This window comes from Stomoxys calcitrans, chromosome 4 (assembly GCF_963082655.1).
Source record: "Stomoxys calcitrans chromosome 4, idStoCalc2.1, whole genome shotgun sequence".
In the NCBI taxonomy this organism is placed as follows: domain Eukaryota; kingdom Metazoa; phylum Arthropoda; class Insecta; order Diptera; family Muscidae; genus Stomoxys; species Stomoxys calcitrans.
In genome coordinates, this window is record NC_081555.1 from 70,394,709 (window position 1) to 70,420,600 (window position 25,892).

General features: G+C 40.3%; 2 protein-coding genes across 2 annotated transcripts; both read right to left on the reverse strand.

Moving 5' to 3' along the window:
* Positions 1-506: 506 nt before the first annotated feature.
* On the reverse strand, positions 507-2,330 carry LOC131996949 (endothelin-converting enzyme 1-like). Its single transcript, XM_059367152.1, has one exon. It carries the CDS (start codon positions 2,328-2,330, stop codon positions 507-509), a length of 1,824 nt encoding a protein of 607 aa, XP_059223135.1.
* Positions 2,331-14,410: 12,080 nt separating this feature from the next.
* On the reverse strand, positions 14,411-16,225 carry LOC106094659 (neprilysin-1). Its single transcript, XM_013261893.2, has one exon. The coding sequence runs from the start codon at positions 16,223-16,225 to the stop codon at positions 14,411-14,413; it is 1,815 nt and encodes a 604-aa protein (XP_013117347.2).
* Positions 16,226-25,892: the final 9,667 nt, after the last annotated feature.

Consider the following 25,892-nt stretch of genomic DNA (forward strand, 5'->3'; position numbering starts at 1 on the left):
TAATCGAGGCGACGATAGGAAACCAGGAAGGAATGGAAGGGGTTTCCACTCGGATACCTGAGACAACACTTGAGGTTGAGTGCGAATAATATAATTTTTTTGACTCGAATGTAAAAGTCTAATCATGCAAAATGCCCAAATCGGATATGAATGGCGCATTCCAAAAGCTTGAGAAGTTAATTCGATACCGAATTGGACCATCTGTTGAACTTCATAACAATTGCCATTGTGTAAATTTCTACCGAATGGGTGGATGGACCGGAGTTCACAAGTTAAGAAATCGGGCAATATGGGACCAGCTTCAAAATTTACCTGATAAAAAGCAAAAATCTTTCGTTTAGAGCCTGCCACGCGATAACTACAGACAGACTAAGACATAGCCTATATCGTTTTAGATTTTAGATAAAAACCCCTCGCTGATTATGGAGTATTATGCATTGATCAATGAATTAATAAATAATTGGACATAGTGTAGAGTGTTTGCAATTTTTGTTTTTATAAATTATTTACCGAAACACTTTCAGAAAGCTATTCAATTTGCAACCAAATGTAGTCGAGAATTCGGGCAATAACATGACATAGCTATTTAATGCATCAGCGCTGCCCAACCATTCACAATAATATTGCACAGCGTTTAAAAAGAAGACCTGCTCCAAAGGCATATCCATCAACTTAGTAATGGCCTGGTACTCATTTACATGCTCCGGCTTTGCTGGGAAAATTAAATTATAAGAGGTGTAGAAACTGCCAATGCCAGCCACTTTCTCCAAATCGGTTCTGCTAAGACTGTTAACATCGAGAGCAGAATAAATGTAGTAGGCCATGATGGTGCCCAAAGAGCTTTGTTTGAAGAACTCGTTGTAGCCCCAGTGATATAGGGGGGCTCTCAAAAGCTCACTGGGAACTATGATGAGGTTAGAGGCCGCCAAATAAATGGGATGAACATCAGCGGCAGTATCATAATGTTCGGTTTTATTAAAGTATTGATTGATATTCTTGATCTCCGCAAAGGACGTGGAGGTGTGGTAGACTTTGAAATAGAATTCCAACAACTTCAAGTGATTGCCATAGTAATCGGTATTGACTAAAGTAAGATTGCTGTAGAATGATTCCAAGACTTTGATGGTGTCCACGCGAGGTAAATTGCCGATCTTGAAATGCAGTTTGTCGAACTTTGAGAGAACAGTAGGTGTAACGACGCCGCTTTTATCCAAAAGCAGTGTTTCTTTTGAAAGTTTTAAGACTCTTTCAAACATTTCATACACCATCGGAATCTCCTGCTCCAATTCGGGGTGCAATTGCTCATAAATCCAATGCATTGCCGTTGGCATTAGACCCCGTGTCGATTCAATACAAGCCTTGGCTGAGGTACGTTTATAATTATAAAACAAATGGGCCAAAAATTTTAGTTCCAAGTAACGGGAAAGAAATTTGTCATCGTATTCCTTGAGGAGGGCATCCAAAGACTCCAAATAGAGCATATCACTTATGTAAATCTGGAGGTCTGGATTGACCGATTCCAGATCGAGAACAATTTTAAGATATTTTTTTAACCATAGAAAAGGCATATCTTTAGTCATCATCAATTTCTTATCCTGCTCCACCTCTTTAAGCTCGTCCAATTTGGCCAACAGTTCTTCAAAGTCATGGATTTCTGTAAAGAAATCTACCAGATGCCTTATGCCCGCAGAATAACTTAAAGTCTGATTTAAAGCCTCGAATTCATAGTCCCAAAACAGATCTAAGCCGTAGGTTGGTCTAAACTTGCTTATGCCGACAATTGTCTTCGAAGCTTCTGCGTCCTTGGGATACAACATTTCGTTGATAAAAATACCATTCATGCCATATTTGCGGAATGTGGCCAAAGCATGTACCCAATCAAAATGGGTGTTGTCGTCACTAATAGGTGTCAACAAAGCCCATTTCAAACCTTCATGTTCCTCCAACCACTTCATATAGGGCAGCGATTTAAATTCGTACTCTAGAGTGCAGGATGTATAGAAGTCATGGGCCTTTTTCACAAATTCCGGCATATCGCTCAAACTGGCGTTTTCCATAAACTGAATAAATTCCACGTTCACGTCATAGTTTATTTTTTCATAGACCGAAGTGTGACCTCCTGAATCACTTTTGAAGTTTGCGGACCAATTTCCACAAGCGTAGTTGAAAAAGTTCCAGCAGGGCTTTTCATTTTTGTCAATGATGGCGAACATTTCCTTTGCATGCTCCACATTTAAGTCATAATTGGCTCCTCCTTGTTCCACAGATGTTTCAGAGCTTGCGACTCCTAGAAGAGCCACGAGTAGAAGCAACGGCTGCAATGTCCTCATTTTGCACCTAACGACTAATTGTTGCTACTCCTTTTGTTTGAACGCTAAGCCTCGTTGCGCTGCTTAATGCACTTTATCGATTACTGAAAAATGTCCTCGTGTGATTTGAATTTATAGCATTTTTCAACTCTCAAACATTAGGCTTTCCATTACCATATCAGTGGTTCTATAATTTCCAGAAGTCAAGGTCAAAATTATTTCAAAACATTTATAAACTGTATAAAATAAATTTTGATCAATTTTATAACTGCAAGATTAACAAATTATGTCAAATAATTAAAACCGCCAATTCATATTGCAATTTCTCTAATCTGTGTCTGAAACTGATCTCTCCAAGGGGTCAATAAGCTCCTCTTGATTGTATATGAAATTATACAGCAGTAAATATTTAATGTGCAGTCAAACAGGGATAAGTGAAATACCAAAAAATGCCTCAATTTGGATTCACTTATCCGTAATTTTCAGTTTAGCGTAGGCCTCATAAGTGAAATAAGTTTTCAGTTAAACGGTATATGCATAAGTGCAAGCGAATTTTCAAGTCATCGTAATTATGAATGAAATAATGCGAGTTTAAAAAGGCAAAGCTCAGTAGAACTCTATAAAGGTCAGAGATAATGATAAGCGATATATCAAAATATGTTTTTGCAAATCTTATGAATGACGCGAATTATTAAAATCTAGAAAGTTCCCTATAGAAATAACTTTTGTACTTATTCGATTTGAGTTTGGGAGTTTCATATAAAACCCGAATTCGGGGTTTAAAAACTTTTTAGTTTACCACTATTTTCAGTTGAGCAATTTTCACTAAAGCGAATTCAATTGCATTGAGTAACACCAACATTTACTAATTCTTTCCATGAAGCTCACTAAAACGGGATTTTCACCAAATTGGTTTTTAGTTAAGCGGTTTCGTCTGTACTTAGCAAACACGACAGCTATAACTAAGGACTAGTCCGATATATAAAAATGCACCATGATATGAGCGAATTTTACGTAAGTAAGTATCCTACACCAGTGAAGTGAATATATATGTAAAACGTAGATCAAAAGAAGTTTGTAGAAAGCAATAGAAAGCTTACGGAAGCTAAATCTTAATCTGAACCAATTTCTACGAAATTCAACATCCCTGTGGACGTACCCCATCATAGTCTCAGAGTTCCTGGGTCTTAAGACTCAATAGAATCAAGCAGCCGAAAGATAGAACACAAGAAACTGCTACAACAACAACAACCATATAGCAATATAGGTATGGCAACCCCAACTTTTCCCAATGACTCTCTTGCAGGTGTATGGGGCAAGAGTTGCCTTTCTTACCCTTTCCAAAATTTTAGATTTGAAGTTCAATTTCCTGTCCAGCAAAACACCCAAGTAAATGGAATATTCTCTCCCCCCAAGTAGAGAGGTGCCACTGTAGGTTACTTGTATCTCCGGTTGAATAGCACTACTTCTGTCCTGCATGGATTTGTGCATATACCACTTTCGGTAGTCCACTTCGCTGTTGCACGTAGAGCTTCCTGAAGTATACCTATAAGAGTGCTGGGAAACTTTACCTTAACTGTAATTGCCACGTCATTATTGACACTTAAACACTGCTTAAGTATAATATTCAATTTCTTTTTATTGATTCACGGCTTTCAGATAGATCAATAAGGTTGTAAAACTTATTGAATTCAAGGGAGATGCGACGCAAAGGATCGTTGGTTAAGATGGTCTGATTGGGATAACTAAAAAAATCTATCCAAAATAAAATCTGATAATATTTTACCATGAATAAACCGTTGAGTGAAGTGAATGTGTCGTTGTTTCGCTCTGCAAAAATTTTCCTGTAACTCATATTTGGAAGAACATTTCAAGTCACTTAAGGATAGCTTCGGTAGAGGTATCCATTAGAGTCCGAGAGTAGGCTTAGAATGGACTCCAAAGGCCCAACAGCTGCGGTGGTGGTATCAGGCCGTAGCATGTTATAAATAAACTTTCTTACAGAAGAGTTGATACCTAGAAACTCCAACTCCTTCATGATTTACGTCGGTTTTACATTATTGAATGCACCTTCAATGTCAAGAAATGCTACCATTGTATATTCCTTGACAGCGAGAGAACCCTCTATGTAGCCGACTAGGTCGTGAATGGCTGTTTCAGTCGATTTGCCTTTACTATATGCATGCTGCTGCCGCGACAGGAAATCACCAGGGATCTGTTTTCTAAGATATGTTTCTATCAACAGGATGACAGATTAATGGGACATAATCTTTCGCCTTCGTGTGGTAGGGTTTTCCTACTTTCACAATGAAAATTACCTTCGTGTCCCTCCATCCCCATCCCACAGGACATTCTGATACAAGCAGAGTATCCGTAAAACAGGGTACCAGTTTTTCAGGCACAGCTTGTAATTTAACCGGTGATGCATCATCAGGGCCTGGCGACTTAAAGGTGTCAAAACTTGACCAATATGTCTATATCGTTGGTAGTTTTCACTTTCTTTTCTGGTCTAGAGGGGATAGACGTGCAGAATTTGTGCCGAAATTTATCCCAATCGGCCTCTCTTCTGTAAAGCCGAGGTGCCGCAGTGCGACACCTCTTTGGAGAGAAGTTTTACATGACATAGTACCTCACAAATGTTGCCAGCGTTAGGAGGGGAAAACCACCGCTGAAAATTTTTCCTGATGGTCTCGACAGAATTCGAACCCAGGCGTTCAACGTCATAGGCGGACATGCTAACCTCTGCGCTACGGTGGCCTCCCGTGGCTACTATTAAATCTTTAGTGCTTAGCGACGGAAGTAGAAAAACATTCAGAATACTCTTTGCAAGAATACAGGCTCCTTGTCTCCCATTCGCCGTACCCTTGAGTAGTTTAAATCTCGGAATTCTTAGTCCACGAACCATTCCTCCACACCCATGGTTCTTGGATAAGAACCATATCAAATCCCCCAGCCATCAGGAGGATCTTTAGTGCCGCCGAAGCGGCCTTACAATGGTGAAGATTTATCTGTAGAAACCGGGTCATAGTCAGGATTCAGAACTTCCGTACGCATCCAGGGGCAGGTGAGAAAGCTGTGGAACCACTCTTCCTCAGGCCACTGGACACTTGCGGTGTGGACGATTCCTCCTTAGATGCTTCACTAGCTGCTGCTGTCGAAGTACTTTTTGAGTTCCGTGCTTCCCCGCTGGCGCACACCTTCAACCCAGTCCAACTGGATGACCCACCCACACAGGGCTTGTCGGGTCCGGTTACGATGCCATCCCATCCTGTCTCAATTGTGGCTGGGGGATTTTCAATCTCCTGCAATTCGCCAGACTTTAGCGATATGGTAGATAGTTCCTCAGGCAAGTGTTCAGCAACAACTGCTGAGTCATCTCCTGATTCCCCAACCCCTTCGCTTCTATAGACCTTCAGTTTCAACTTGTTAAATCCGTAGGACGCAACCCCTTCAGACTTGTTGAAGTCTGCGAGACAGCCGGACTTTAGTGCGAATACTGCATGTCTCATCACTATCAGCCTCATCCAATCTACCAATCTTCCAGTAGGTGGCTGAAAGATTGCGGTGCAATTTCCGAATCTAGATCTGGGGTAGCCTGTGCAGCAAATTCCCGAGCCCAATTTAGGGAGTCTCTCTCACTATAAGTGAGAGTCTTAGGATCATTCGCACCAAGCCTTTCAATAAACCGTGTTGGTTTTCCGTGGAAGGGCGGTGGCCTAGACACATTATAGGCATGCGAAGAAAGAATAGGTTCGACCTTGTCCTTAAGACTCGAACCAGGTATCCTAGTTGTCTACATAGAGAGTTCTTTCGCCGTCAAGGAATGCACCATTGGTAGCATTTCTTGACATTAAAGGTGCATACAATAATGTAAAACCGACGTCAAACAAGAAGGAGCTGTAGTTTCTAGGCATACACATTACCGTAAGAAAGTTTATCAATAACTTGCTTACTAAAATATGTATTACGGCTTGGGATCTGCAGATCTAAAAAATGGGTCAGCAGAAGAAAGCCTCTGATGCTGATGACGTGGCAATTGCAGTTAAGGGAAGAGAAAGGGAAAGTTTCCCGGCAGTCTTATAGGTATACTTCAGGAAGCTCTACGTGCGACAGCGAAGTGTACTACCGAAAGTGGTGTATGCATAAATCCATGCAGGACAGAAGAAGTGCTATCCAACCGGAGATACAAGTAACCTACAATGACACCTCTCTACTTGGGAGGAAAGAATATTCCATTTACCTGGGAGTTTTGTTGGACATTAAATTGAACTTCAAATCTAACATTTTGAAAAGGGTAAGAAAGGCAACTTTTGTCCCATACACCTGCAAGTGAGCCATTGGGAAAAGTTGGGGGTTTGGACCGCGCGTCATGCATTGGGTATATACTGCATTTGCCATACCTATAATGCTATATGGTTGTTGTTGTTGTAGCAGTTTCTTGTGTTCTATCTTTCGGCTGCTTGATTCTGTTGAGTCTTAAGACCCAGGAACTCTGCGACTAAGATGGGGTACGTCCGAGGATCTAGGTCCGAGTCGAGTGGGTCTGGCTGGGCAGTTAAACATGGGACGTGTATCGTGCGGTCCCTGGTTACAATCGGGACATACATCTTACACGTCGGCATCAATCCTTGCTCTGTAGGAGTTGAGGCGGCTGCATCTACCGGAACGTAATTGAGCCAGAACTACTCTGGTTTGCCGAGGGAGGTCAATTTCTTCAGGTGCAATAAGAGGCGGTCGTTTCCTAAAGACTACATTCACCCTGTAGCCATTTACCGCATCTGCTACCGTGTCTGCATGAATGTTGTTTAGACCTTCTTTATATGCCGCTTGATCTAGAGGTTCTCTCTTGTAACGCTGAACCTCACGCTCTAGATCATGTAGATCTACCTCCTCGGCGGTGGATATCTATACACAATATGATGATTTGGATGGTCTCTACGATAACAACCCAAAAGGTATTGCTAATACAGCATGTAGTTATGTCTTCGCACTGGTAGGATCTTTGTTTCCTGATGGAGTTGGTCCACATGAGAACTGAGGAGACAGCCCGTCGCAGTTCAGAGAGCGGCATTCTAACAGATCTGAATTTTATTCCACTGTGTGTCACAAAGCTGACGAGACCACACTGACGCTGCATAACTTACCACAGACCGGCCAATTGATTTGTATGTGGTCAACAAGGTTTCTTGGTCTGCACCCCAAGTGCTGCCAGTGAGTGACTTGAGGACCTTGTTCTACTTTTGACTTTATTGCAGATTGCTGTAGCATGTGGGGAGAAAGTGTAGGAACTGTCAAATGTGACACCAAGTATTTTGGGACACTTGATGGTCGGAATCATTTCTCCATCGACCATCACAGTCAGCTCAGTATTCACCTCACGCGTATTTGTAGTGAACAATGTGGCTGAAGATTTGGTGGCAGATATCTTCAGATTTCTTGCAGCAAAATATGAGGCAAGTTCGTTGAGGTACACGTGCAACCTATCGCAGATATCAACAATAGGTGGGGGGCCTGATGCCATGCAATCGTCCGCATATTATATTGTACGATCTCTATGCCGTCTGGAGGGGTGGAATGGAGGATAGGTAGAGGTAAAACAGTGCTGGGGATATCACCCACCTTGGGGAGCTCCCCGTTTCACTCTACGGTGCTTCGACTTCTTATCCCTAAATTTCACAAATGACTGGACACAGATAATTCGCGACCCAGCGTTTCAGGTCTGGTTGGAGGGACGTGTTGGCGTTAGTCTGGCATGGCTGACCGTGTTGAATGCCTTCGATAGGTCCAGTGCCACGAGGACCGTCCTATCACATGGCCTAGGCTGACTGAAGCCAGGGCAAATGTGTGCTGGCAAACATGCAAAGCTGTTGTTGTGCTATGCAGTCTTCGAAATCCATGTTGATGAACAGCGAATGGAAATTCTCCTACGAGGCGCGGGAGGAGTAATGCCTCAATCGTCTTTGCTACTGGTGAGAGAAAGGAGATCTGTCTGTACGACTCCCCCAAACTCGGGTCCTTTCCAGGCTTCTGTAGCGGGATCACTCTGCCCATTTCCCAGACATCGGGAACTATAAGAGTGTTCAAAGACAGGTTGAGGACAGAAGTAAGGTACTCAACTCCAGGTAAATCCAGATTCTTCTTTATTGAGAGACTTGGTGCGAATGATCCCAAAACTTTCACTAATAGGGAGAGAGATTCCCTTAATTGGGCTACCCCAAAGACTGCACGTCTAGATTTGGAAACTTCGGTCAGCCAAAGGCTGCGGTCACATGGAGGGCATCCCATGCCTAAAACAAATAGGGCGAACAATAGTAAGATGGGTCCCAGAACCTTTCCTAATGTCGGTACCTACCTAGGAATAATTGGAGTCGGATAGTCAATGGATTGTCATCAGTATACTCCGATGTCCTTGCGAAATTTCTTGAGTCTCCTCCAGTTTGTGACGATGCAGGTTGGCATCGAGGCCGATACAGACCAATTGCCTTCGGGAATCAAAGATCAATTGAAATGTATCGTTGTGCGCTAAAAAAGATTGGTGAGATCTGGCCAGCACTAGATTTAGTCAAGAAGGAAGATATTCCTTCTCGACCAACGGCGCATGCTTGGATTATAAGGATTCCCTCAGATCCTGAAGCGATACTTGGAAGACTAAGGGAATGTAATCCAAATTTTTAAACCACCGACTGGAAGATTGAATGAGGCTGATGGTGACCGGAGACATGCAGTATTCGTACAAAATTCTGGCTGTCTCGCAGACTTCAATAAGTTTGAAGAGGTTGTGTCCTACGGATTTAGCAAGTTTAAGCTGAAGGTCTATAGAAGCGGTGGGTTGGGGAATCAGGAGAAACTTAGCAGTTGCTGCTGAACACTTGCCTGAGGAACTATCTACCACATCGCTAAAGTCTGGCGGATTGCAGCAGACTGATAATTCCCCTGACATAATCGAAGCAGGAGGGAAAGGCATCGAAGGCAAGACCCAAACGAATTCATAGACCAATAAAGATCATAAGGGATGCAAATTAAGGTATTTATAAAGGGTGATTTTTTTGAGGTTAGGATTTTCATGCATTAGTATTTGACAGATCACGTGGGATTTCAGACATGGTGTCAAAGAGAAAGATGCTCAGTATGCTTTGACATTTCATCGTGAATAGACTTACTAACGAGCAACGCGTGCAAATCATTGAATTTTATTACCAAAATCAGTGTTCGGTTCGAAATGTGTTCAAATTTTGACAAATTTTGTTCAGCAATGAGGCTCATTTCTGGTTGAATGGCTACGTAAATAAGCAAAATTGCCGCATTTGGAGTGAAGAGCAACCAGAAGCCGTTCAAGAACTGCCCATGCATCCCGAAAAATGTACTGTTTGGTGTGGTTTGTACGCTGGTGGAATCATTGGACCGTATTTTTTCAAAGATGCTGTTGGACGCAACGTTACGGTGAATGAACACATTTCGAACCGAACACTGATTTTGGTAATAAAATTCAATGATTTGCAAGCGTTGCTCGTTAGTAAGTCTATTCATGATGAAATGTCAAAGCATACTGAGCATCTTTCTCTTTGACACCATGTCTGAAATCCCACGTGATCTGTCAAATACTAATGCATGAAAATCCTAACCTCAAAAAAATCACCCTTTATGTTTATACTGTTAGTCAAGCTATATACACATAATATTTTCGAAGCATGGTACTTCACTAAAAGCTATTTAATTGTCGAAAATAAATATTCAAAAGTAATTTTGTTCCATATGATGTAAAAGAAGGCGCAGCGGAGCGGGCCCACTTCGGCTAGTCTTCTGATATATAAAAATCAATTTGTGTTTGTTTGTAGGTTTGTTTGCTTGTTTGTATATGTGTTCCTTATAGACTCAGAAACGTCTGAACCGATTTTATTGAAATTTTCACAGATGGTGCATAATGATCCCGTGGTGAAAACAGTGTACTACAATTTTTGATATCTGAAGGGTGGTGAACCCAAATAGTAAGTATTTGCTGACTTTTGCCATATAAGGCTCAAATAAGAGGGTTTTTAGAGTGGAACACGAATCCGATATATATTTTCAAGGTCAACTCACTGAGTGGTCGCCCTTCCCCCAATAAACCCTCCAAGCCGGTCATGTTTCCCGACTATGAAAATATGGGGCTCAAATTAAAGGTAAGTGGGAGTAGACCACGTATCTGATATCAACATTAGGGGCCAACTGTCTAGCGGACGTCCCACCACCATTACAACCCCCAAATAGGACGTACTTGCTCACCCAGAACAATTTGGGTCTTAAAGAGAGTGGAACTAAATATTTATAGTTTTTAGGGCCAATACCCCAAACCGGACATATTTGCTGACTTTTTCAATAAGGAATTTAAATGAGATTAGAAATCGAATTTGATACACAACTATTGTAGCTGACCCGGGCCCGCGGTTGTTATGGTGATGGGACGTCGGCTAGACAGTTGGTTCCTAATGTTGATATCAGATACGTGGTCTACTCCCAAATACCTTTAATTTGAGCCCGATATTTCCATAGTCGGCAAACATGACCGGCTTGGAGGGTGTATTGGGGGAAGGGCGACCACTCAGTGAGTTGACCTTGAAAATATATATCGGATTCGTGTTCCACTCTAAAAACCCTCTTATTTGAGCCTTATATGGCAAAAGTCAGCAAATACTTACTATTTGGGTTGTGTTGTGGGGGTGGGGTGGTCCCATAGACACTTTTCCCAAATATTGATATCAGATTCGTGCTTTACTCCCAAAGACCTTTCATTTGAGCCCCATGTGGCTATGGTCGTACATTTGTCCCCTTTGGGGAGAGGCGGCCCCCCAAACATTGGTCCCATATTTGGATATCAGATTCTAATTCTACACTCAAATACCTTTTTTTTAAGCCCCATATTCCCATGGTCAGTAAATAAGTCCTGTTTGGGGGTGTTTTGGGGAAGGGGTCCACCCCCTAGAAACGTGGTCCCACATTTGGATATCAGATACTTATTCTACTTGCAAATACCTTTCATTTGAGTCCCATATTGCCATGGTCGCTAAATATGTCCGATTTAAGGATGTTTTTGGGCCTGGGGTGGTCCCCCTAGCACTTGGTTCAACAATTAGATATCAGATACGTTTTCTTATCCTAAATACATTTCATTTGAGTCCCATATTGTTGTGATTGGTCTAAACATATGTTTGGTAGGTTTTAGGGTGGGGCGGTCCCCCTAGGTACCCCATCCGAAATTTGGATACCAAATTTTTATTTTTAGGGTACTATATGAGAGCACACAAAATTTCGCTTAAATTTCACCACCCATCTCCGAGATCTGGCGATTCTGAAAATTAGGGTAAGGGGGAGCCCCCCCCCCCCTCCCCCCCTTCAGATATCAAAAAATGTAGTACCCTATTTTCACCACAGGATCATTATGCACCATCTGTGAAAATTTCAAGAAAATCGGTTCAACCGTTTCTGAGTCTATAAGGAACACACAAACATACAAACAAACAATTGATTTTTATATATAAGATTTTGAGGGCAATGGCAATATGGGGTTCAAATAAATGATTTATAGATATATGAGAATAGAGCACGTTGCTGATATATTTTCAGGGCTTAGAATTTGGGGAACCACCCCACACCCCAAAACACCCCTAAATCGGGCATATTTACCGACCATGACAATTTGAAGCTTAAATAAAAGGTATTGGGGGTAGAACAAGAATTTATACCCATTTTCGGGACCAATTTTCTGGGGGTCTACCCCTTTCCCAAAATGCCCCACAAACAGCAATTTTTTGGTGACCATTGCAATATGGGGCTCAAATTAAAGTATTTGCGAGTAGAATACGAATTTGATATCCAAATGTAGGACCATGTATTTGGGGCATCATCCCTTTCCCAAAACACCACCAAAGGGAAAAAATTGTTCGACCTTGCCATTATGTGACTCAAATGAAAGGTATTGGAGATTAGAAAACGAATTTGTTAACCTATTTTGTGGCCATGTGTTTTGGGGGACGCCTCATCCTGTAAACTCCTCTTAAGCCAATGGCAATATGGGGTTTAAATAAATGGTATTTGAGAGAAGAGCACGATGCTGATATTTTTTCAGGGCCAAGTATCTGGAGGACCACTTCTCCCCCGAAAACACCACTAAATCAGACATCATGAGACTATCGGACTGAAATGAAGTATTTTAAGAATGGAGTACACCTTACATCCAAACTTAAATTCGTAGACCAATAAAGACCATATGGGATTCAGATAGAGGCACTTATGTTGTTAAACTGTTAGTCAAGCGATATACTATTTTCGTAGCATGGTATTTCACTAAAAGATCTTTAGTTGGCGGGGGTGACCCATCCCCCTTACATTTATTTTCAAAAACGCCAGATCTCAAAAATGAGCGCACCGATTTAAACAAAATTTTGTATGCCACTCCAAAAACTCGAAATTGGTATAAAATTTTTTGGTCAAATAACCTGCTGGGACGCCCCATCCCAAAACCCACTCGAACGGACATGTTAACCGGTTGGGACAATATGGGTATCAAATGAAAGGTATTTAAGAGTAGAATACGAACTTGGCACAAAAATGTCACTCCAAGTGTCGGACACTTTTACCGCTCATCCAACGGGACACTTTTACCGCTTTGGGAAATATGATATGAAATAAAAAGTAGACCTTGACCGATCGGGACAATATGGGACTTAAGTAAAAGGTATTTGGGTGTAGAGTATAAATATGATATTTAAAATTGGGTCCAAGTACCGAGCGAGCCGTCCAAAGCCCAAAACCACCCCAAAAATCAAAGTGGGCTGATCGGGACAGTACGGGATTCAAGTTCAAAGGTTTTAAGAAGTAGAATACGAAAATGGTGTCAAAAATTGGTTCCAAGTAATTAAGGCGTATCCCAAGAGTACTGTGCAAAATAAAAAATTTACCAATCGGTACAAAATAGGTCCCCAATGAAAGGTATTCGAGAGAAGAGTATTAATTTGATATTAAAAATTGGATCCAAGTATCTAGGTCAAAACCGTCCGAAATAAAAAGTGGACCGATCGGGGCCACATAGAACTCCAATGAAAGGTATTCGAGAGTAAGGTACGAATCAAAGCTCTGCACTAAATCATTCACTGGTAACCGCTTTTGCTGAACTCGTGAACACTGAACTCACATGAAATTGTATTTCAAGACTTCTCTAGACGGAATGACACTGAAGAATAAATGGTCTTGCACAGGCCTTTGGCACGAATATGATTATCGAATATAAAACAAGTAAAAGCGTTCTAAGTTCGGCCGGGCCGAATCTTGGGAACCCACTACCAAGGATTCTGCTAAAATATGGGAGCTATATCTAGTTATAGACCGAATTGTACCGTACTGGGTGCAGTTGTTGAGAGTCATAACAGAACACTGTATGCAAAATTTTTGTGGGAAGTCATAACAGAACACAATATGCAAAATTTCAGCCAAATCTTGTGGAAGTAAAATCGGGGAGATCGGTTTATATGGGAGTTATATCAGGTTAAAGACCGATTTAAACCGTGCTTGGTATAGCTATCGGAAGTCATAACAGAAGACGATGTGCAAAGTTGTAGCTAAACCGGACAAAAAGTGTGGCTTCCAGAGGCTCAAGAAGTCAAATCGGGAGATCGGTTTATATCGAAATCTGAACCGATATGGCCCATTTGCAATCCCCAATCACCTACATCAATATTGAGTATTTGTACAAAATTTCAAGCGGCTAGCTTTACGCGTTCGACCACTATCGTGATTTCGACAGACGGACGGACGGATATGTCTAGATCGACTCAGACGATCCAGAATATATTCACTTTATGGGATCACAGATCGATATTTCGAGGTGTTACAAACGGAATGACTGGATTTGGATACACCCATCCTGTGGTGGAGGGTATAAAAAAAAACAATAATCTGTACTAAGTTTCACGTCGAGTGTCGCGAGATAACAATAGACAGATATTACCATTGCATATGGAAAGGTCTTAATGTATGTATGTATCCCTATTATGGATAGAACAAATTGATTATTGAACGTAAATCGTATTTGAAAATTTCTTTATTAGATGCTTTCATAGTCAAATATTTTACTGAAACACTTTTAGGAAGGCATTCAATTTGCAATCATATGTATCAGAGAACTCAGTCAAATACGTGACATAGCTATTCACAGTATCCGCGCTACCTAACCACTCACAATAAAATTGGGCAGCGTTCAAAAAGAACACCTTCTCCAAAGGCATGTCCATCAATTTTGTAATGGCCTGATACTCTTTCATTTCCTCGGGCTTTGACGAAAAGATGAATTTATACGAACTATGGAAACTGCCAATGCCAGCAACTTTGGTTACTTCGTCGGTGCTAAACTCTTTCCCTTCGAGTGCAGAAAAAATGTAGTAGGCCATGATGGTTCCCAAAGAGCTTTGTTTGAAGAACTTGTTGTGGCCCCAATGATAGATGGGTGCCCGCAAAAGCTCACTTGGGACTACGATGAGATTAGAGGCCGCCATATAAGTCGGACGCACATCCGTGGCAGTTTCATAATGTTCGGTCTCATTGAAATATTGATTGATATTCTTAATCTCCGCAAAGGACGTGGAGGTGTGGTAGACTTTGAAATAGAATCCCAACAATTTCAAGTTATTGCCATAGTAATCGGTATTTACTAAAGTTAAATTGCTGTAAAAGGATTCCAAAACCTGGATGGAATCGACGCGAGGTAAATTGCCTAACTTGAAGTGCATTTTTTCGAACTTTGTGAGCGACGCAGGTGTTACCATGCCGCTTTTGTCCGAATGCAAAGCTTCCTTGGCATACTTTAAGACACCTTCAAACATCTCGTTCACAAACGGAATTTCCTGTTCCAATTCGGGATGCAATTGTTCGTAAATCCAATGCATGGCCATTGGCATAAGGCCCCGTGTCAATTTAATGCAATCCTCGTCCGAGGTGCGTTTAAAATTATAACGTAAATAGATCAAAAATTTCACTTCCAAATAACGTGAAAGAAATTGGTCATCGTATTCCTTGAGTAGTGCATCCAAAGAGTCCAAATAAAGCCTATCACTAATGAAAACCTCATGGTCGGGGTTGAGCGATTCCAAATCGAGAACAATTTCAAGATATCTCTTATACCATGGCCCAAGTAAGTCTTTAGCAGTCATCAATTTCTTTTTATGCTCCACCTCTTTCAGCTCGTCCAATTTGGTCAACAGTTCCTCAAAGTCATGGATTTCGTCGTAAAACTCTACTACAGGCTTGACATCGGCAGGATAAATAAAAGTTTTATTTATTTCCTCGATTTCGTATGCAGCAATCGAATCGAATCCGTAGGGTTGCTTAAATTTGCTTATACCAACAACAGTTTTCGTAGCATCTTCGTCCTTGGGATACAACATTTCCTGGATGAAAACACCATTCATGCCATATTTGCGGAATGTGGCCAGAGTATGGACCCAATCAAATTTGGTATTGCTATCATTAGGGGGTGTTAGCAAAGTCCATTTTAAACCTTCATGTTCCTCCAACCACTTCATATAGACCAACGAATCAAATTCGTATTCTTGGCTACAGGACGTATAAAAGTCATGGGCCTTTTGCACAAACTTCGGTTTATCGGTCAAACGGGTATCTTCCATGAAATGAATTAAATCCATGCTCACGTCATAGTTTATCTTTTCAAGCACCGAGGTGTATTTTTGTCTATCATTTTCATATGCGGTGGACCAATTTCCACAGGCGTGTTCGTAAAAGTTCCAGCAGGGCTTCTCCTCTTTGTTCATGGAATCGAAAATTTCCTTGGCATGCTTCATATTATAAGCATAGTTGGAACCCTCTTCATCCACAGTTGCCACGCTGCTTAAAACTCCTAAGAGAGCAACGACTAGAAGCAAACTCCTCATTTTACTCCTAACGACCAATAGGTACTTCCTGTTCTTCGGGCGATATTCCTTGTTGTGCTGTCTAATGCACAATGTCGATTACTGAAGAATGGTCTCATGCGAATTGAATTTATAGCAATTTTTCTGCATTCAAACATGTCATTTTCCATAAACTCATATCAGCTCTTATATACTTGCCAGAGATCAAGGTCAAAAACATATTAAATCACATAATGCAGAAATAGCTCACAACTTCTTGGCATGAGTCTAAGAAATCTCAAAACTACAAGTTTTCAAAATAATGTGGAAATGTTTAAAGATGAGTGTTATCATCACCTCATGTCCGAAAGTGATCTCTCCAAGAGGTTAAATTAAAAATAATATTTAGAGTGATGAGCAAAACTACAACCCAGTATTTTTTGATCGCTAAGAAAAAAGGTAAAAAGGCGTTAAGTTCGGCCGGGCCGAACTTTGGATACCCACCACCTCGGGTATATATGTAAATCACCTTTCATCAAAATTCGGTGAAAATTTCATACCTTATACTCATATACCTCATACCGATCTGAACTATATACGACACGGATGTCGAAAAGCCGAACATAAGTCACTGTGTCAAATTTCAGTGAAATCGGATTATAAATGCGCCTTTTATGGCGCCAAGACTTTAAATCGAGAGATCGGTCAATATGGCAGATATATCCAATTTGTGCCAAATTGAAGGGGGCTGTCGAAGACCCTAACACAACTCCCTGTACCAAATTTCGGCAAAATCGGACCATAAATGCGCCTTTTATGGGGCCAAGACTTTAAACCTAGATATCGGTCTATATGGCAGCTATATCCAAATCTGGACCGATATGTGCGATATTGCAGAAGTATGTCAAGGGGCTTAACTTAACTCACTGTTCCAAATTTCGGAGACATCGGGCAATAAATGAGCATTTTATAGGCCCAAAACCATAAATCAAGAAATCGGTCTATATGGCAGCTATATCCAAATTTGAACCGATCTGGACCAAATTGAAGAAATATGTCAAAGGGCCTAACACATCTCACTGTCCCAAATTTCAGCAAAATCGGATAATGAATGTGGCTATTATGGGCCTTACACCATAAAACGGAGGATCGATCTATATGGCAGCTATATCCAAATCTGGACCGATCTGAGCCAAATTAACGAAGGATGTCGATGGGCCTTACACAATTCACTGCCCCGAATTTCATCAAAACTTGGATAATAAATGTGGCTTTTGTGGGCCTAAGACCCTAAACCGGAGGATCGGTCTATATGGCAGCTATATCCAAATCTGAACCGATCTGGACCAAATTAAAGAAACATGTCAAAGGGCCTAACACAACTCACTGTCCCAAATTTCAGCGAAATCGGACCATAAATGTGGCTTTTATGGGCCATAGACCCTAAATCGGAGGATCGGTCTATATGGCAGCTATGTCCACATCTGGTCCGATCTGAGCCAAATTAACAAAGGATGTCGAAGGGCCTAACACAACTCACTGTCCCAAATTTCAGCAAAATCGGATAATGAATGTGGCTATTATGGGCCTTACACCATAAAACGGAGGATCGATCTATATGGCAGCTATATCCAAATCTGGACCGATCTGAGCCAAATTAACGAAGGATGTCGATGAGCCTTACACAATTCACTGCCCCGAATTTCATCAAAACTTGGATAATAAATGTGGCTTTTGTGGGCCTAAGACCCTAAACCGGAGGATCGGTCTATATGGCAGCTATATCCAAATCTGAACCGATCTGGACCAAATTAAAGAAACATGTCAAAGGGCCTAAAGCAACTCACTGTCCCAAATTTCAGCGAAATCGGACCATAAATGTGGCTTTTATGGGCCATAGACCCTAAATCGGAGGATCGGTCTATATGGCAGCTCTGTCCAAATCTGGACCGATCTGAGCCAAATTAACAAAGGATGTCGAAGGGCCTAACACAACTCACTGTCCCAAATTTCAACAAAATCGGATAATAAATGTGGCTTTTATGGGCCTAAGACCCTAAATCGGCGGATCGGTCTATATAGGGGCTATATGAAGACATAGTCCGATATAGCCCATCTTCGAACTTAACCTGCTTATGGACAAAAAAAGAATCTGTGCAAAGTTTCAGCTCAATATCTCTATTTTTAAAGACTGTAGCGTGATTTCAACAGACAGACGGACAGACGGACGGACATGGCTAGATCGTCTTAGATTTTTACGCTGATCAAGAATATATATACTTTATAGGGTCGGAAATGGATATTTCGATGTGTTGCAAACGGAATGACAAAATGAATATACCCCCATCCTTCGGTGGTGGGTATAAAAACAGCTTTTGGTAGACCGGGTATCCTTGCAATGCCAGGAATCAGAAATGATAGAGCTACCTAGAGGTAGCTGTAGTGGAATTCCATTAAATGTTTTAACGAAAATCGTTTACTTAAAAAGCATAAACAGAAAAGTTGACGAATTTGGAATTCAGTAGCCACTTTTAACGATATCACTAAAATCAATACGGCATCATGCATACCTATTAAAATCCTGAAAAGAACCTTGCAAGATTTTTATACCCACAATTGATGGATGGATCCATACTCATTTTGTCATTCCATTTGCAATACATCGAAATATCCGTTTCCGACCCTATAAAGAATATATATTCTTGATCGTCGTAATAATCTAAGACGATCTAGCCACGTCCGTCCGTCCATCTGTCTGTTGCACAGATTTTTTTTTTCCATAAGCAGGTTAAGTTCAAAGATGGGCTAAAAGCCATCCTATTTTGCTGAAATTTGGGACAGTGATTTGTGTTAAACCAGTCGACTTTCTTCTTTAATTTGACCCCGATCGGTTTAGATTTTCATATAGCTGCCATATAGACCGATCTTTCGGTTTAAGGTTTTGGGCCCATAAAAGGAGCATTTATTGTCCGATGTCGCCGAAATTTGGGACAGTGAGTTAGGTTAAGCCCTCGACATATTTCTGCAATATGGTTCAGATCAGTCCAGATTTGGACACAGCTGCCATATAAACCGATCTTTCGATTTAAGGTCTTGAGCCCATAAAAAGACGCATTTATTGACTGATTTCGCTCAAATTTGACATAGTGACTTATATTTTCTTTTATCAAATTGAACAATGACTTGTACTTATTAGACCACTCAATGTCTGTGCCGAAGTTGGTCCAAATCGAACCATATTTCGATATAACTTCAATTATGATTTACATTTATACACGAGGTCCAAAGAGGTCCAAAGTTCGGCCTGGCCGAACTTAATGCCTTTTTATACCCACCACCATAAGATGGGGGGTATACTAATTTCGTCATTCTGTTTGTAGCTACTCGAAATATTCGTCTGAGACCCCATAAAGTATATATATTCTTGATCGTCGTGAAATTTTGTGTCGATCTAGCCATGTCCGTCCGTCCGTCTGTCTGTCGAAAGCTCGCTAACTTCCGAAGGAGTAAAGCTAGCCGCTTGAAATTTTGCACAAATACTTCTTATTAGTGTAGGTCAGTTGGTATTGTAAATGGGCCATATCGGTCCATGTTTTGATATAGCTGCCATATAAACCGATCTTGGGTCTTGACTTCTTGAGCCTCTAGAGTGTGCAATTCTTATCCGATTGGAATGAAATTTTGCACGACGTGTTTTGTTATGATACCCAACAACTGTGCCAAGTATGGTTTAAATCGGTTCATAACCTGATATAGCTGCCATATAAACCGATCTTGGGTCCTGACTTCTTGAGCCTCTAGAGGGCACAATTCTTATCCGATTTGAATGAATTTTTGCACCAAGTATTTCGTTATGATATCCAACAACTGTGCCAAGTATGGTTCAAATCGGTCCATAACCTGATATAGCTGTCATATAAACAGATCTGGGGATTTGACTTCTTGAGCTTCTAGAGGGCGCAATTCCTATCCGATTTGGCTGAAATTTTGAATGACGTATTTTATTTTTACTTTCAACAACTGTGTCAAATAAGGTTCAAATCGGTTCATAACCTGATATTGCTGCCATATAAACCGATCTGGGATATTGACTTCTTGACCCCTAGAAGTCGCAATTATTATCCGATATGCCTGAAATTTGTACGACGGATCCTCTCATGACCATCAACAAACGTGTTTATTATGGTCTGAATCGGTCTATAGCCCGATACAGATCCCATATAAATCGTTCTTTCTATTTTATTTCGTGAGCCCCAATGGGCGCAATTCTTATACGAATTGGCCGAAATTTTACACAGGTCTCCAACATATAATTTAATTGAGGTCCGAACCGGACCATATCATGATATCGTTTTAATAGCAGAGCAACTCTTTTCTTATATCCTTTTTTGCCTAAGAAGAGATGCCGGGAAAATAACTCGACAAATGCGATTCATGGTGAAAGGTATATAAGATTCGGCCCGGCCTAACTTAGCACGCTTTTACTTGTTATTTGTTTCTTCGATAGGACTTATGTGGTCGCTACTACAGCCTGGACAGATTTGAATAAAATTTTGAACACGTTTTAAGACGTCAAATAAAACATTTATGCAATATTGTGTAAAGATCGGACCAAAACTGTGGCTTATACACTCATAAAAGACCATATTGGCTGAAAAATATATATGAAAGCTATGTCTAACCGATTGTGATGAAATTTTCCAATCGTATGGGAACGTTAAATAAAACTTTTCTTTCAAAATTCGTACCAAAATTGTAGTTTCTGCAGCCTTAAAAGCCATATCAGCTGAAAGATATAAATGGAAGCTATATCTAAATCCGATCCGATTTTAATGAAATGTTTCACAGGCATTGAGACGTAAAATAAAACATCTCGTGTTAAATTTTGTAAGGATTGTACCAAAATTGTGGTTAATACAGCCGTAAAGGGTCATATCGGATGAAATATATATATGGAAGCTATATCTTAATCTGATCCGATTCTGATAAAATATTACACACAGATTAGAAAGTCAAAGGAAAACAACAGACAAAAAGTGTGGCTTCTCCAGCTTTAAAAGACATATCGGACGAATGATATATATGGCAGTTATATCTAAATATGATCCGATTTTGATGAAATTCTACACATAGGGAGGCCCTTCATGCCAAATTTGGTAAAGATCGGACTAAAATTGTGGCTTCTACAGCCTTAATAGGTCAAATCGGATGAAGTAAATATATATATATGGGAGCTTTATCTTTATTTGACCCGATTTTGATGAAATTTTACACATATTAAGGCGTCACAAGAAACATCTCATGCCAAATTTGATAAATATCAGACCAAAATTGTGACTTCTACAGCTTCAAAAGGGCATATCGAATGAATGATATATATGGAAGCTATATCTAAATCTGAACCGATTTTTTTCTTCTCAACAGCATTTGTCCTTGGACCCAAACAGTGACTTGTTCAAAATTTTATGAAAATCGAACAATAAATGCGACCTGTATCTTGATTACAAGAATGCATGGAGAGACGGACAGACGGGCATAGTTAAATTGACTCAGGATGTGATTCTAATCCGATGGGTATACTTATCGATTAGAATGTCTAGCTCTTCTCCTTCTTAGTGTTGCAAACAAAAGCACAAAGATATGAAACCCTGTACCACAGTGAAGGTGTAGGATATAAGCATTAATAACAATGGCTTCAGAGAATTTATACCCTACACCACTACTGTGGTTCGGGGTATTATAACTTAGTGAATTAGTTTGTAACACCCAAAAGGAGGAGGAGATAGACCCATTGATAAGTATACCGATCGACTCAGAATCACTTTCTGATTCGATTTTGCTATGTCCGTCTGTCTGTCCGTCCGTCCGTCTGTCCATGTTAATTTGTGTACAAACTACTGGTCGCAATTTTCATCCGATCGTCTTCAAACTTGGTATGGCCTGTTCTTCGGTCTAGAGACGAAGCCTATTGAAATTGGAAAAAATCGGTTCAGATTTGGATATAGCCCCCAAATATATGTTCATCCGATTTGCAGTAATAATGCAATAAAATAGTTATTTGTTAGCTGATTCTTTCGAAATTTGGCAAGAAGGATTTTCTTATGACTCTCAATTATACTGGCAAATTTCATAGAAATCGGTCCAGATTTGGATATAGCTCCCATATATATGTTCGTCCGATTTGCAGTAATACAGCAATAAAACGGTCATTTGTTGACCGATTCTGTCGAAATTTTGGCAAGAAGGATTTTTTTTTGACTCTTAATTATACTGGCAAATTTCATAGAAATCGGTTCTGATTTAGATATAGCTCCCTTCTCCCGTCATTTGCCAAACGTCGTTATTACTTTTTGAACATATTTGCTTTGCTCGAAATTTGATACAGTAATTTTAATAACCTATCTGAATATATCCGCCGAGGTCCATCAAAATTGGTTCAGAATTAGATATAGTCCCACTTTTGTATCTAAGGGGTAGGTGTAGGGCATTATAAAGTCGGCACTGCCCGACTTTTGCCTTTCCTTCCTGGTTTTCTCTTCTTATACCCACCACCGAAGGATGGTGGTGGATAAATATGTAATTCAGTTTGCAACACATGGAAATAGACATTTCCGACCCTAATAAGTATATATATTCTTGATCGTCGTAAAAATCTAAGACGATCTAACCATGTCCGTCCGTCTGTCTGTTGAAATCACTATACAGTCTTTAAAATTGAGAGATATTGAGGTGAAAGTTTGCACAGATTCTTTTTTTGCCCATATGCAGGTCAAATTCGAAGATGGATCGGACTATATCTTGATATAGCCCCCATATAGACCGGTCCGCGATTTAAAGTCTTAGGCCCATAAAAGCCACATTTATAATCCGATTTTGATGAAATTTGGGACAAAGAGTTGTTTCAGGCCCTACGACATCCTTCGTCAATTTGGCTCAGATCGGTCCAGATTTGGATATAGCTGTCATATAGACCGATCTCTCGATTTAAGGTTTTAGGCCCATAAAAAGCGCATTTATTGTCCGATTTCGCCGCAATTTGGGACAATGAGTTATATTAGGCCCTTCGACATCTTTCTGTAATTTGGTCCAGATTTGGATATAACTGCCATATAGGCCGGCCTCGAGATTTAAGGTTTTGGGCCCATAAAAACGCATTTATTGTCCGATTTTATCAAAATTTGGGAACGTGCTAAGTTCGGCCGGGCCGAATCTTATATACCCTCCACCAAGGTTCGCATCTGTCGTGTTCTTTGCGCAGTATCCTCTTTTTAGGCAAACAAAAAATAATAAATAAGGACGGAGGAGGAGCTATATCAAGCCATACTTATCACAGATTTTGGAAGTCATATCAAAACACCTCATGCCAAATTTTAGCCAAATCGGATAATAATAGCGCCTTCTAGTGGCTCAAGAAGTCAAGACCCAAGACCGGTTTATATGGCACCTATACCAGGTTATGAACCGATTTAGACCACACTTCGCACAGTTGTCGGAACACCACGTGCAAAATTACAGCCAAATCGGATAAGAATTACGCCTTCTAAAAGCTCAAGAAGTCAAGACCCAAGACCGATTTATATGGCAGCTTTATCAAAACATGGACCGATTTGGCCCAATTTCAATCCAAACGTTACCGTCTAGAGTAACTCCTTCATAAGTTTTAGTGCTTTCGACAGTATGAAGAGTATTGCTTCGTCCAGCACCATTACTGAAAGGGATTTTCCTGACGAATCCAACGGTGTCCTCAGAATTTTGAAATTCGCAAAACTAACAATGCTACAGCAATTTCAAACTCACCTCGATTTTTTTTACCATTTTTCCAATATTAATTATGCGATTTTGAGCTTGTTTTTTGAAGAAAAAACATGGGACTTGCACTAATCCGATTTTTTGCAATAATCTACAATACTGTATACTCAACTCGAAAAATTTTTTCGCATCAAAAATTGAAAAATTTCATAAGGGGTAGCCTTTGCTAAAAAAATGCAAAAAAATAAAATGTGAAATTTCACGTAATTTTGTTTATTGTTCGAATCGTTTTCGAATTTCGAACTGCGGAATGCTGAAAAATGATCGAATTCAGACACCGAATCCAACGGTGTCTGAAAAATTGTGAAGTTTGCAAAACTAAGGAAGTTACAGCAATTACAAACTCACGTTGGTTTTTTTGAATTTTTTGGATATTAATTATGCGAAGTATTGAAGTATTGTGAAGTATGTGAAAACCACCTGTATAATACCCTACACCTATGTTCAAACTATAATAACTTCGGTTGACAAATGACATCATTATTGAAAAATACCCAAAATCTGACGAACATATGGGAGCTATACCTGAATCTGAACCGTTTTCGAACAAACTTCTTAGATATTGTGGTAGGCATCGAGGAAAGCTTTGTGCATAATTTTGGCAAGACTGGTCAATAAATGTGCTTGCAGTTGCTCTAGAAGTGAAAATCGTGCGATGTACATATATGGCAGCTAAATCTAAATTATATTAGGATTATATTAGGCATAAGAAAATATTTCCTGCCAAATAAGCACTTTATTGCAATATTTCTCAAAATCGGATGAAGATACATAAGGGAGCTATATGTAAATCTCAACCGGTTTCTATGAAATTCGCTAGTAATGTCGAGAGTCAAGAGAAAAGCCTCCTGCCAAATTTCTACAGAATCGGTTAACTAATGACCACGTACATAGCGGCCCCCCCCCCCCTCCTATGTACCCTATTTTCACCACGGGGTCATTATGCACCATCTGTGAAAATTTCAAGAAAATCAAGAAAAACCCTCCCCCTTACCCTAATTTTCAGAAACCGATCATGGCAATATGGGACTCAAATGAAAGGTATTTGCGAGTAGAATACGAATCTGAGTGTAGAATTAGAATCTGATATCCAAATATGGGACCAAGTGTTTGGGGGGCCGCCTTTCCCCAAAATCATCCCCCAAAGCAGACAAATTTGCGACCATAGCCATATGGGGCTCAAATGAAAGGTCTTTGGGAGTAAAGCACGAATCTGATATCATTATTTGGGAAAAGTGTCTATGGGGCCACCCCACCTCCACAACACCACCCAAATAGCATGTATTTGCTGACTTTTGCAATATGAGGCTCAAATAAGAGGGTTTTTAAAGTGGAACACGAATCCGATATATATTTTCAAGGCCAACTCACTGAGTGGCCGCCCATCCCCCAAAACACCCCCCAATCCGGTCACGTTTGCCGACTATGGAAATATGGGGCTCAAATTAAAGGTATTTGGGAGTATTTGCTCACCAAGACAATTTGGGTCGTAAAGAGAGTGGAACCAAATATTTATAGTTTTTAGGGCCAATAACCCAAACCGGACATGTTTGCTGACTTTGCAATAAAGAAATTTGAAAACGAATTTGATATCCAACTTTGCGGCCAATGGCAATATAGGGTTCAAATAAATGATATATAGATATATGAGAATAGAACACGTTGCTGATATATTTTCTGGGCTTAGTGTTTGGGCGACAACCCAATCCCCAAAACACTCCTAAATCGGCCATATATACCGAACAACAACCCCTTTCCCAAAATATGGGGTTCAAATTAATGATATATAGATATATGAGAATAGAGCACGTTGCTCATATAAAGGGTGATTTTTTTGAGGTTAGGATTTTCATGCATTAGTATTTGACAGATCACGTGGGATTTCAGACATGGTGTCAAA

Excerpts from the sequence above, each read along its gene's own strand:
- LOC131996949 (XM_059367152.1), bottom strand. The coding sequence starts at position 2,330 with ATGAGGACATTGCAGCCGTTGCTTCTACTCGTGGCTCTTCTAGGAGTC.
- LOC106094659 (XM_013261893.2), bottom strand. The coding sequence starts at position 16,225 with ATGAGGAGTTTGCTTCTAGTCGTTGCTCTCTTAGGAGTTTTAAGCAGC.